The sequence below is a fragment of the Branchiostoma floridae genome, chromosome 18 (genome assembly GCF_000003815.2).
Source record: "Branchiostoma floridae strain S238N-H82 chromosome 18, Bfl_VNyyK, whole genome shotgun sequence".
Taxonomy (NCBI): domain Eukaryota; kingdom Metazoa; phylum Chordata; class Leptocardii; order Amphioxiformes; family Branchiostomatidae; genus Branchiostoma; species Branchiostoma floridae.
Window position 1 is genome coordinate 5131233 of NC_049996.1, and position 14804 is coordinate 5146036.

Genomic DNA, 14804 nt, shown 5'->3' on the forward strand with positions numbered 1-14804 from the left:
TTTGGGTACATTTGTATGTGTGTGTGTTTGTATGTATCTGTGCGTTTGCCTGTGTGCGTCTGTTACACTTTTGACAGATTACGCCTACCTGTTTACACGTACAGCAAATGAGTAAGAAGTACGCAGACTAGCAGTGTGTCCAACCCCGATGAGCCTAAACAAGTCATTTTGGCAACAGCTCTTGCGTGAAGGATTTTTTGAAGACAAAAAAAACTTTTCGAATTTTTTCGATGGCCTTCACTCCATCCTAGTAATCGCACGGTTTCTTTGTGTCGACTACGCTGCATAAGACTGTGAACAATGGTGCAAACATGTTGACAATGTCGATCAGAGTCCAGACTTAAATGTTGGGATTGTGTAGACAGGTCATCAGTTATTAAGTTTATCATATATATATATATATATATATATATATATATATATATATATATATATATATATATATATATATATATATATATATACATCTATATATATATATATATACATCAAAAAGGTTATTTTTATAGTTGCCTGTGTCTGTCCTTCTGTGGTTGAACACGAGAACTTCATTAGTCTTTGTCTTGATAACAACAAATATAATCAAATTTCTACCCCTAAGCGCCCTGTTAAGGTAAGACAAATGCTAATTTTTTTTTTCATTTAAGAGTAATCAGCCAATGTGGCAAATGTACACCCAGGCAGATGCACATATGTATAACCCTCGGCAAGCTACACTCCTTGAGCAGCTTTAATACTGTTCTCATGAAATCGTAGGATCTACTTGGAGTATAACAATCGCATCGATATACAACGTGTCTAATATATCTTTTAGGTCATACTAAAAAAAAAGAACGGGCGATTGAATTTCGAGATTCATTTGTATTTGCAAATGTTATAGCAATGCTACAGCAAATATATTGTCTTCTCAAACCTTCCACCATCATTCCATGTTACCTTCGCTGACATGGTTATGTTTTGGGTAGCGTTTGTGTGTGTCTGGCTGTGTGCAGACGATCAATATAAATAGAGAATGCATTAATATGAATGCTTGCATTAATATTCGGGATGTATGAAGGCGTTTATCCGACATAAAAAACAGATTTGTGGCCCCTAGCGACTTGTTACGGCACTGCAGCGGAACTTCCGGTTTTGATATCTCGACTTCTGAAAATGCTACAGTCCTGATGTTTAAGTGGTAGATGGGTGATGTTTCAGTGGTAGGTGGTGTATGGTTTTCCCCCTAGAGACGTTTTTTTTAAATTTAAACCGCAGGGGTCGTTTTTCAGAGTTAAAGGAGAATAACTCAATAATTTTATAATGATTAATGATTGGAATTTCATACTTGAATTTCATTCTCATACGTACGAAGCTAAATAAAAGTGAACATGATTAAACATACGTTTATCAAATTAGGGTCACGTGTACATATTTAAGATTAAACACTAAAATAGCCTTCTTTCTCTGCTAAGGTTTTAAAATTTGTACTATTTTGGTGGAGTAGATTACCAATTTATGCAAATGAGGATCTTACATAATCTATGTGAAATACTTCACTCGATGTGGTTAATATCAGTTTGCAAACTTTAAGGTATGTGGTCGTAGAACTCTAGTCTGCTGCATATTTTAGACGTAGCCTCATGCAAATAGTCACAGTGCCTCGCGTTGATACTAGCAGTCGAGGAGGGATGAAATTCCAGAACAATGTTGTCCAAATTACAGTACAGTGCAGTGGATATTTATTCTTCTCACGGATTGAGGCCCTCCCGCTACCTGTGCTATACAAATACTTTGAAATAAGACTGACAATCAAAACACGACCCCGAGAAAAACATGACTACATAGTTCCTCCGGAAATCTCCGATAGCAAAGAATGAATGAAACTGTATTGCAAATTCTTGCCCGTGGGTTACAGGTAACATGAAACAGTGTACAATATCTGAAGTGTCTACCCTAGTCTAAAGCTAACTCTTAAATTTTAGGTTGGGGGATTTAACTTTCCTGTGTAGGTTTTGTGAAATCGCCCCAATCAGATCGCGTAGTCACTGAGAACACATGCTATATTTGTGTGCTCATAATACTTTCTTAACCTATATATCTAGCGCTATAAGAGCTTTATACTGAGACGTTCAAACATATGATTGTTACTTTATATCCAATAAGATACTCGTGTTTTCAATTTACATAACAGCAAGGTTTACACCTAAGCTAAGCCCAAAAATTGAAACTTTACAAAGTTGCATTTTTATTGTTAAGCAAGGCAATGTACTCACAGTAATTAACATACTATTCATACACATTGTGAATCTTTAATAGCGAGGCATCACGGATTTGAATAAGTGATCTTTGACATCTTTAAAAATTGAGTACATTTTCTCCAACAAAGTAATACGAAGTGATATACATTTAAGATCGTAATGAAACCTATTGACATGAAAGTTTGAATGACTAGTTGTTTGTAAGTCAGTTTGACTTACTTGGTTTTGTATATTGTAAACAATAAATCTAATTTTCAGTTAAATTTTGATATTAACCAACCTGCGTTATATCGCGTTGTACAGTACTTTGCAAACTGATTTCTAGTATTATCCTGTAAAGGGTTAATCTGTGTTAACAAGCGGATGGGATATTGTTGGCATTTGTTAGAATTAAGATCCTGGAGTGCAGGTGTAGCCAGTACGAGGGCCAGTATCTTCGCAGGACCATCCTTCAGCACAGGGAGACGCCACACAAAAGGTAGACCTGGCTTTCGCTCCTTGTGGCACTGGTGAAACATTTAAACAATTATGTCCTGTTAACGGTGCTGACATGCTTAGAATGACACTACAGTAATTTACAGTAATTTACCCACAGAATGTTGACTAAAAAGCGATAGTAACAGCATATTTTCGAGAATGACTCAAATACTTCTGTGTTGTAAGAATAATATAGATTATTTACATTATCATTGTTGTGGATCATATGTCCCCATGTCTATATCCAGGGTAAATAAGAAATGTCCGGTTAAGGGTCATCCAAAATTCCCCCATGCTAAAGGCATAGTTAAGTGTTTGACCACATTGATTTCTACAATGCAAAGGCCCTGCGAAAACCTCTCGCCTAGATAACGCTGAACAGACTATTCGACACCCACCTACTATTATTTTAAGGAATCAACTAATTTACGTTACCTCTTGGTCATCCACGGTGACGTAATTTGCTTTCATTTTTTTTACAATTACAGGGGGAAGGGTATCTGATTAACAAGATAGGATTGATCGATCCCATGGTCACTGTTTGAAGTACACATAGGGAGCCCTGACATGTGAGTGTGATATCTTTGACAGCACATACAGATTGATTTTTGTTACAAAGATGTTGTTTTAAGAAACGAAGCTCACCATCACAGTGAAACCCGATAACTTGGTCAATACAGGTCCACCCAGGTGGACAAGGGCTCGTGGCACAGTAGTCGATATCTGTAACAATAATTAGATATCTTATATAATATAATTATTGCTGAATGTCAGCATAACCACCATTAGCGCAGAACACAGTATTTAATGGAAAAAACATATCCTATCATGAAAAGCAGTGCAGAAACATGCTAGATGACCGGTTCAAGCCAAGTAAAGCATTTCCTTATCTTTGGTGGCTGTAGATAAAATAGATATGGTATTACCGGTTTCAAACTTACCGTTTTCACAGAGATCTCCGTCGTATCCAAGGCGACAGAAACAGGCGAAGGAGTCGACATGATCATGGCAGGTTCCTCCATTCTGACAGGGATTAGATGCACACTCGTTTATATCTGAAAAAACAAACACACGAAGTAGATTACTTGCTAGATGTTCTAAGTAAGGGTAAGAAACTCTGAAGTGTCTTGAACAAGTAGCACTCAGGTAAAAAAGGATGATGAATTCCAAAGCAAATTCCCTAATACCCACCTGTTTCACAGAAAACGCCGGTGTATCCTGGACTGCATGCACACATGGGGGAACCATTGAAGCAGGACTTGCAAAATCCGCCGTTCTGACACACGTTAGGTTGGCATTGGATCACAGCTGTGGGAAGGTGGCAGATACAGTTAGTTAGAAGGACAATAGGGTACAGAAATGGAATATATTGAAAACAACAGACATTTAACTAGTGTTTCCTAGTTACAGAACCAGCTGCATCCGGATGGCCCATCCTGTATGACAGGCAAAAACAGGTAAGACTGCTATTGCTTAAGAAATCAATCAAAAACCTTGTAGCAATTCCTGTGGACAATTACCTCATTAGGAGCACTAACACAGGAGAACTCCAACTCGGGTATGTTACACTCGCCTGCAAGACAGACACATACAAAGCCAGCTACTTCCCCAAGAAAACAATAAAATGGAACAGAATCCGAACACACATAGCTTCCACACAAACACTTCATACGTTCAAGACTGAGTTAGCCCAACACATGGACCTCCCCAACCTACTGATGCAGTTTGTCATAGTGTGACTGACACATTTTTTTTCACTTTTTGTTCTCGTTTATTGCACCTACTTTTTTCGCCACCACCGGCCGCACTACCGCACAGCTAAGTACCTGGCCGGGATACCCCGTAGTGGGTTTTGGCCAGTATCTATATAGAATAATGATAGATAGATAGAACAACCAAAATACAATGGCACTACATTAACACGCCCGTCAATACATCTGACTCATGTTAATTAAAGATTAATCACTAAAACCAAACGTATATATTTCTTACGAGACTCGCAGAAGTAGTTGTGCTGTTCCGTGCAGGCGTGGAAGTCTCCTTTGTAACTCTCTTCCCGGTCCAGCAGCACACAGATGTCGAACGGGCCGTAGATGTCGCTAGCCATCCATGACGACTGCACTGTAAAAATATACGTAAACGTATAACGTAACTGTATTTGTATATCAATGGGGTTGGAAAACATACAAAGAACACAAAGTCCAATAAAATGTCCCCCAAGCTACCAAGTGAATGCTATGCACTCTAATTGCTGTCGGAATTGTTATCACACAGTTTCTGTCTATACCCGACAACAAAAAATGCCTTAAAAGATTGACTTTCGAATATTAGAAATTCATGGCTTCTTGTTGTGTCTTTATCAATAAATGTAACGCTTTTTGATTTAGCTGTGGATTGTAACGCACGACTAGATTTTATATAATGAAAATGTTTATAAAGTACACGGCACTGAACCTTAATCCAACGCAACTTTAATCCAACACTTTTCAGAACCCATCTGTCAGTCAAAAACTAGCTCCGGTTTGCAAATTCTTTTGAGTGCTTTACAAGACCAGTAAGGTATACGACTTAAAACCTTGTAAGTTTGAGCTCACAAAGATCGCATGTTGCAGCGACAAGTTAATCAATCTTCTGGTATGTTTTCATGCTGTTAATCAAGCCGTGGGAGGAGGGCAGCGATTGTAATTTCAAGCAACCCTACTCTTCGTCCTCACATTACACATTAATCATCACAGTAAATATAGCGAAATATTAATAAACTGTCCATCCAACACAACCAACATGCCTTGAAGTATCCCTCTTTAAAGTACAGGGCCAGGCTTTGTTACACAAATTCAGTGGAAATCCGAACACGCGCCATTTTGAATCATATTTCAGCACGCCCCTTCACCCCTATTTTTGAAAGTGATCACATCCAAAGGCCAGTAGGACGGATCTCACTGGCGATACCATTACAGCCCCACATGGGGGACGTGCTGTAGGGAGTTTGTACTGTGTTTTGCGGGTATATTTTTTGGGAATCATTCACAAACAACGTATTTTGCCACCATTTGCTAACCAAACAACGGATGAAAAGTTTCATAGAACGTCATAACTGTGTAGTGGAACAGCAGAACGGATTTGCCGCTGGTTGATGTATTTTCGGGCCGTGTTTTGATCGCTGCTATCAGCAGTTTACTGACATGCCGATTTGCCAATTTAACCTTGAGTAAGTGCCTGCCGATTGATACAAATTTGTCGTTGTAAATATGAAATCCATAGATAAACAGCCTTGTTATATTATTGTGTTGGATTAAAGTTCCACTGGGAATAGAATCCCAAAGGACTTGCTATCAGTTACACTGTCTTTGAAATGTTATTTTCTCGCGACACAACAGAAAGTGTCAGACCAATGCATGGGTAGCAATGGCCGGGGAAACATAGTAAACAATGCACTAAACAGTTTCCAGAATGCGCTAAAGCCTGCTTGTTTATTCATGGTTCAGTTTGGAATTTGTTGGAATGTGTTGGATTAAAGTGTATAATTTAGTCTTTGTCTTGTAAACCTTAAAATTTTATGCAAATTGTACTAGATAAATGCAACAAGCAAGCGTTACCGTTAAAACTCTGGCCCTCGAGATTTGTAGAGATGTGTATATTTTACTATTGTTGAATTAACATAAGTAACTCACACGACAAGGTAGAACCATCGATATGGAGGAGTTGGGGGGACTGTGACTTCATGAATGTCCAGAGGGAGACATCGTTGGTGTTCCGTATGATGTCATTCAGTATCTGCTGCTCATGTGGGTCCTTGATGTCCACTAGCTGCCCTCCCATGAACACACAGGCTGCCGCGGCTTCCTTATGGGACAGGGCGTCTCGCGACTGTCGGTAGCACTTGTTGTTGTAGATTTTCATGTTTAGGGAAGGCAGTTAGCAAAAACAATAATCATCAAACAGCACACTCACATGTTATATTTATTCTATCATTACAAATAGTACTAAACATAAAATGACTCCAATGACATGGCGTCTTCTGTCACAAACAACATGCAAAGCGTAGGTTTCACAAATAACATGTAAACAGCGATCAAAGTTTTCGATCAAGTACCTATTAAATAGCTTGTTAGCAGTACGGCCGCTGGCCTCCTTTAGAAGTTCGGAAAACGATATTGTTTTTTTGCTTGTTGTGAATTAGAAAACCACGAAAGACTCGCAAATGTGTTTCAGTATTTTGCATTCCTTTTGAGAGATGGTATTCCGGAAATTCCGCTAACATGTTTTGTACATTTAACAAATAAAAGATGCATAAATGTAAAGTCCATTGCCATATTCCGGATACAACGTCCAAATCTCAAACTTTTTTTTTTCCTGAAACAAGGAAATTTTCAACAGATGCACGGCTTTTGTTTGTCTGGCAATAGCTCTAAGCTTTTTAAAATCTGTGTGAAAGTAAATAACAATGTTTAAACAGAAAAAATGTCAAAAGAAAATCTGTTCATTCTGTAAGTTTGGACAAAGTCAGCATTCTATGTAATGAGGGGCGTGAAAGACGCAATCTAACGTTACATTTGGGACCTAACGACCATTAAATTACAGAGTGGGGGTCAATACCGACTACATGGAGGAGTAAACACGCACCTGTTTCACAGTTCTGTCCCAAGGTCCCAGATGGACAGGTGCAGGTGTATCCCGTAGAGCCCCCCAAACACGTTCCTCCGGACCAACACGGATTTGCAGCGCAATAGTCTGTAATTGATAAGGTTTATATAAACTTTAAGGTAAAGTGCTTTACGTCAAGAAAAATCAAATGTGTAATGCTGCGTCATTTCCTTTTGTATATGACCAGGTAACAGCCGCCAAGCCACGCAGTAAATCGAACACGAATAGAACCGTTTTTATTTGCAGTTCGAAGTGTTCCGCGGTCCCTAGCAACGTCGTTGCTAAGGAAAGGCTTGTCGCCTGACAGTTGGATGAAATTTCACCCGACTTAAACAGCTGTTTTAAACCTATTTGGCGGCCATTTTACAAATATTGCGTTATATGTACAAGAAGGGAACACTATGTGCTCTCTGTATAAACCGTTTTTGGGGAATTTTACGGCAATAAAAGTTAGTTTCATGGTCATATTTGTTACATAGTAAAATCAGCAAAATGGCGGTGCCGTACGGGGCAAAAATTTCGACGAATTTCACATTGACGGCATTTGCATTACGCCCTCGATTCTATATTCAATGACTAGTGAATTAGCTTTGTCGAATCTTCGACTACAACTCATGTAAAGATCCTGTTGGTTTGAAATTTGGAAATGTTTGAAAGTCCATGTCTATCGGGGTCACCTTATCGACTGTTTTACGCGCAAATATTGCAAGTTGTTGGTGTAGCTGATTCGAGTACAGCTGGCTTTTTAACACAAGTTGCGGTACCGATGCACACCCCCGGTATTGTCAGAGGACGCATACGGAATAAAACAGTGTTGAGACGGACTGAATTAGCAAATGCTACATTGGTCTTACGGCAACTAGGACGCAAATACGGCGGTGCGTGTCTGGCGCGGGCTCCGTGGAACGGGCGTTGACGCAAGGGCGGAAGCGTTCTTTTTTGAATGCCTCTGATGAGGTGCCCTCGCGCGATTGGGAAAAAAGCCTATTACTACCACGAAATGGATAGTATGCCATATACCGACTGAAAGAAGAGAATTCGGACTATTCTGTGCACTAAATTTTCCGTTTATTTTTAAATCTGTCACAAGATAAAAAAGCGGTGGAAATTGCACTAAAATCAACTGTTTTTAGGTTATAAAATCAAATGGATACAGCTAGACAAATCTGTTAAAAATCCAAAGGAGTGAAGTGAGAAGCTTTAAAGTTGTATATGCGATGAAATGTTGAATATACATAGTTGTAAACTCAAGCAGCAGGCTTTCTTGTAAGTAGTCCCAACGCCCGGGGGTCATGGAACGTAGAACTGTCCCAAAACGGCGCGCGGTTCCCTACGGTAGTCAGTTAGAACTTTTGAAGTTATATTTATATCATCTCGGATTGGCATATCAACTTGAAAGTTGGAATTTATATACGGGGGACCACTGTTAACTTAGTTCCGGTCAAAGATTCGATATCTATGGGAAGAAGACCTGTCCAGAGTCGATAATTACTGAAAAAGTCAAATCGGGCGGGTTCTATTCTGGAGTCAAAATTATGACATGACTCCGCGCGGATTGCCGGCATTTGCATTACGCCCTCAAAACCTATGATGAGCCTTATACCGACACAAACTACAATGTTTGCTCTTTCTTGTGGTCCCAAATTCCTGTTGGTTTGAAATCTACAACAGTTAAAAAATATGAGGGGAAATTACACGAAAATCACGAGATTTCGGGCCGTATTATTGACGGGAAAACGATAAACTATCGGTTCAAAAATCCACAGAGATAATAAATGAGTCTAAAATATTGTAAATAACTTGACATTAGTAATATAAACGGTAATGTACTCCTGCGATAAGCTTTCTTGTAGGGGCTGTTGACGCCCGAAGTCATAGAACGGACTACTTTCTCTCGCGGAAGGAAAATAAAAAAGCCTCGAACTCTCGACGTGGCGTGGCGGCTGGGTAATGTACTGACCAATTTTTATGCTAGATTCTTGGTTAACGTTGGTGTATTATCATAATCATATCAGTGGTATGGTAGAAGTTTTAGTGATGTCAGTAAATACTGGTGCCCCCAATGTTTTCAATTATCATGTTATTACAACCCACTAAGCGAGCTTAGAGTACACGTATGCTATGTATTGTCCATGGTGCAACTTAAAATATGGCAAATCCTGTGATATCTATTTAACACATTAATATAAATACTCACCTGCTGTAGCCCCTGTTGCACAGAACGCCAGCACGACCGTGAGAATAAAATGACGGTGAAACATCATGTTGATGTGAAATTGCCATAAACACTTTAAAGTTTCAAAAACTTTTCAAACCGTCTAACCGTGGCAAGAGGTCTACACTGATGACTCGCACCTTGTGTTGTATACTTTAGGCCAGACCAATTTTAGTTGTTTTTCGGATATTTCAGAAAAAAATTGGGTCGGTCAGTCGACAAAAAACTTTTGCAAAATATTTGGGGTAGGAGAGATCTAGGGGTAAACACTCAAGTTACACAACAGAAATAACAACATGTTTACCAAGTTATAGTTTTCAGATTTTCTACATTTACTTAAATTGAAATGCTCCCCAAATTCATGTTTTTTTTCTGGCTTATCTACCTAAAAGTCGTAGCTTTGATGTGCCAAGTAGCTTCATCACGATGTGTGGCTATCAATTTAAAAAAAAAAGTTTTCTTTTTTAAATCGGAAAAAAATTGGTCGGAAAATCCGAGAAACAACAAATAAAATTAGTGTTGCCTTAGGTTTGTACTTACCTAACAAACATCATGACTGGATCAAAACTTTAACCCCTGTTATCGTCAAGTGGAGACATAGTCCACAGCTATGATTTCAATGGTGCCCTCAATAACCTATAGTAAATAATATATGTTGGACGACTGGACTGTGACAACACAACGGCAGATAAGAATACAGATACAAATCAATGTTTATTATTACCAACCATTACAGAGTACCGACAGTTGCATTTATTATCCGCACCATAGACTCGGTCATACCCGCTCACTCACTATCACTCACTATCCGCTATATTTAAATTAACTGAAACGTGATACCTCTCTTGCTGATGTGCCTACTCCAAGTTCAGGTACTTGTTACATGTAACCAACAAAAACTACATGTATTTAAGAAGAACTGTAATCACAAGTCATCCTAAATATTAGAAATATGTACAAGGTTAGGGAAATATGTCAACGGTTGCAGAACCTATATACATATCACCATTCCCAAATGTTTTGAATGCCTGATTTTGTTCAGGGCAAACTTCGCGGCAGTCTCAACGGCAGTGGCCACATGTACAGTGATTCCGGCGTTGTGGTACTTTGTTTCTACGTTCTACGTGTATCTGCTAGGCATCGCGCTTTTAGTAAAATATTGTGGTCTGTTTATATTAAAGATAGTGGTGTTGTGCAACCACTTGCGTGTTGTGTATCCTGTTTGAACTTTGCAACAGGAATTATGAGTAATTTTTGTATTGATGTGGCAACAAAGTTGACCAACTCCCCCAAAAATTTGTCACAGCTGCAGGAAAAGGTGTATAATTATTATAAAACATTGACTACAAGGACAAAGATCAATATGCCCGGTCATTGCACACCCTCAACTACCCTCTGTGCAGCCAGATTGAAAAAAGAAGAAAGGGTGACAGGCACAAGAGAGCAAAGATTGAGGGCAGACCCAAATCTGAGCCAGTTGGGGCAGATGATAATGTGTCCTTTAATGATACACCTTGCTTATTACACGACTCTTTGCGCAGACGGGGTCAGAGGTAGTTGTGCTATTGCGAAATAGTCAGCTTGGTGCAGTGATATTTCCAATCGCAAGGGGTCGCATGGAGCTCTGGCTGAACACGCGCACGCGTACTAGCGATCTAAGAACTATTAGACGTAAAGCTGTTCTATATATACTAGTAATAGGCCCAATTTACACTTGTTTCTTGAATATATAGTACTACGCATCGTAGTCTACAACTGTAGTAGACTACAGATTTCCGTCCAGTTTACACTCACTGACAGGGAGCCTGCGGTTCCATGATTACGGAGAAACTGTAGCTAGTGACCTTTGACACTTGGCGGACACAGGAACCTTAAATGTGTAAAAAAAATGTTTTTTTTTCTAATACAAGGCACTCTAAAAATAGGTCATGACAACAGAAAATAGTACATTGACCGCAGATGACCCAAATAGAACACACATACGTTTCGAATTACGCCAGGTCTCAAAACAGGCGCATTGCCAGACACATATTCTTTGAAATGGCGAAGTGCGATGAAGCCAAACTTCAAAACCTGATGGACAACTGGAAGACGGCAAAGGTGCAGTTTTGTTCCAGCGAAGCGTGCCGTGACGGCGACAAGAGCAACGCCGACTTTCTTGAAAACCTGCTGGACACATCGGTACGTAAGACCTCACGTAAGTTTTTCTCTCTTCGGTGATTAATTTAGGTTTTGTCACCAATAACCATATTGAAGCAGTATTAGTGATTAATAACCCCCTTTCTTGGGACAGTAAGTGGGGTCCTGTAAAACGGAACGACGCAGTTATTGTGATAATAAATGCCATTGAAGGTGAAGGTACATAGGTCATAGAGCAGACAGTCAGTAACCGCTGCAAAAAAAAAAGTCTTTGACAGCGGGCAACTCTAACGTTTCTGGACGGGACATAAGTTCCACAGCATTTCAATCCAGTATCTGGTAGACATCGAGAGGTGATAGGGCATATCTGGAGCAACTAGTTTCAATCAGGGCTCAACGATTTTACTACTTACTTCGAGCTTCTCGCCACAGTTATATACAAGCCCCGTGTAATATGGGAGGGGGGGGGGGGGGTGATCGTAGCTGAATAACTTTTAAATATATGGGACGGTTGGAACCTAATGGTGATAATATAATTATACTGCATATTTTGGTGGAGGTTGCCTTATCGTCCAATGTAACAACGTTGGTGGAAATTGCCCAATTGATGGGCTTGATCTGCTAGCGAATGTTGCAGGAAATCGCGCTCAGGGCACCTCTATAGTACAGTTTTCCTTCAAGTTAACGTAGCGGAATATGCGTGCTAAACGTGCCTGATGGCATATGTGAGGACCTACTACGGAGATGGTATTCAGGTGGGCTGGATAAGAGAATGACGTCCCAGCGGTCGAGCTGTCGTATGGCCGGGGAGGAGTGAAAGTCCGGGAGGTCCGACTTGAGCCGGCGTATGAGAATACGGGTTACATCGTCCTGAAAATTGACATCGTCACAGTAAAGGTATCATCCACGAAAGAAGGAACACATCGTCTCCATCGACAGAAAATTTGAATTACATCATGAGGCAGAGAAGCGGGCAGGTTCGAAACAGAGATCGTACCAATGGCTTTGGCTTTGATTGTCAAATTCATGTGTCAATGGGTCGAAGGTGCTCAAACTAGAACTGAGGAAAGCGAATAACACTTAAATTAACAGATACATTTATCAGCATGGGTGGTGAAATAATAGTTTAAGTACGTAACTTTAGCATGTAACGTTGACATGGATGTCTATTGGTCTATCAATCAACACTATCTTAATGTAACGTTAAATATTCCATGACTACAAGTTTCCTGCAGGAAAACAAAGATAGGAATATCAAGGAAAAGCTCCTGAAGCAAATGATTATGGAGAAAAACGCAGAAATAGAGGAACTAAAGGGACGTACACGCTAAGCAGGTGCCAGTGTCACCATGCACTGGAGTTAAAGGTTAGTGTCGATTTTGAGTACATCCCCTTTGCTAGAAGAATCCTTCATCTCCCCCATTCCCTCACTTGAAGTATCAACATAATCTTTCTGAGACTAACCATAGTATTGTAACGCGTTCACAGATTTTGCCAGAGGAACTTGAGGACCTGATGTCAAACAATCAAGCTGGATACTTCATTTGTAGAAGATATTATGGAGAGTTCAGATTATGTCGTCAGGGCTGAGGTAAAGGTCAGTGTTAATGTATGATTTTACATTAATTTTGCACTTCATATCCGCTGTCCTCCTAATAAATTTTGCCAGACTGTCTAGTAAGTATATTAGAATAAGCAAAATATTCATTTAAAAATCCATGACCAGGTGGTGACAGTGGACGCCAGCCTAAAGAAAAGGAGTCATAAAGAAAATGATATCCAGGTGCTCACTACAACTGCCACCTTCTATCAGCACCCCTGTGTGCAGTCCAGATGCCTCTGTCATTATACCACACTGCTACCTTCCCCTTTTTGCTTTACTCCTCCACACTTGTAGCCTAGGTTCTAATATGTAACGTGTTGTCTTGTGAAATATAATATGAATAAAAAATATTGATGTTATTTGCAGATGGAAAAGGCAAAGAGGGAGGTTTTGCTCAACTTATGGAGCCGAGGTTAAATGACCACTTATCTCCGCTAGTCTGACATTGCAACCCTAGCGAAAGAGGAGGCGGAGGCTGGCCTAGCTGGGAGCAGACAAAAGTACGTTAAATTTTACCTTATGGCTACGCCTAAGTTTTTCAATTACATATGTGTGTCAGCGTCTTTATGAATTCAGAGTTGACCTTATACACCATTAGTACTTGCTGATTGTAGGGTCGTTGTGACATGGGGGTAAATCCTGGCTTTTGAGACTTACTTGCGTATTTGTCCATAAACATGTAGCACTGTTAGCTGGATATATGATATTAAACTGTAATGATTCTTTTTACCGCATTTTAAGAGCTTCATTAAGAAACAGAGGAAGAGGACTGGACTGAACTGGTTGGATCAGGTTTCGCAGAGCTGCTGGTGACCGCGGTTCAGGCTGTGAGTAAAAAGCGCGAGCCTTGTGTTGCGATTTGACAGCCCAGCGTCGTCCGACTACGCCGGACTGCTGTTCTGACTATGCACGACAGAAAGCGATGTTCCTTTCTTCAGACAAGACTCCTGTTGTGGAAATAGGATCCACGGAGACTTTTCTTTTTTTCAAGACTTGATGTTTTACCGGTAGGATAAGGTTAGATGATTGGAGAGTGGGTCAGTGCCAAAGCCTAGATTTAAAGATCCTGATGGCATTTTAAATAATACATATCTTTCATTGAGAACTCGCATTCGCACTCGCACCACCGTCGAATGTAGATTCTAAAGCCATCTCTCATTTTGCGGCTTTGTAGTAGTCTGTTGGTAGTATGTATAAAATTTTTAACGACTTTAATGTCAATGTCGAAAGGGTATGTAATGTGATTTGATCCCCCAGAGTAAAAATATGAAGATGAAAATATCCTGTAACAGATGACAAATAACAACGAAGAGAATACCATTCAAACTAGTTGCAGATCTACAGAAAGTGGGTCAGACATGTGTTTTTGGCCCAGTAGTGTGTCCCAGCAAATGTGAGTGAAACACACGCAATACTTCCCAGAATGGCTACAGAAACACAACTAATCAAAGTAAGGTTCAGTACGTTGCGCATCACATGTATAGACGAA

General features: G+C 39.9%; 1 protein-coding gene across 1 annotated transcript; it reads right to left on the bottom strand.

The window, feature by feature from the left end:
- Positions 1–1824: 1824 nt before the first annotated feature.
- Positions 1825–14538, bottom strand: LOC118405305 (fibropellin-1-like). The gene is made up of 8 exons (XM_035804742.1): positions 9556–14538; positions 7338–7445; positions 6386–6607; positions 4707–4835; positions 3906–4022; positions 3656–3769; positions 3360–3437; positions 1825–2743 (listed from the first exon to the last, which is right to left on the bottom strand). The coding sequence occupies exons 1-8, from the start codon at positions 9620–9622 to the stop codon at positions 2628–2630; spliced, it is 951 nt and encodes a 316-aa protein (XP_035660635.1). The 5' UTR covers positions 9623–14538; the 3' UTR covers positions 1825–2627.
- Positions 14539–14804: the final 266 nt, after the last annotated feature.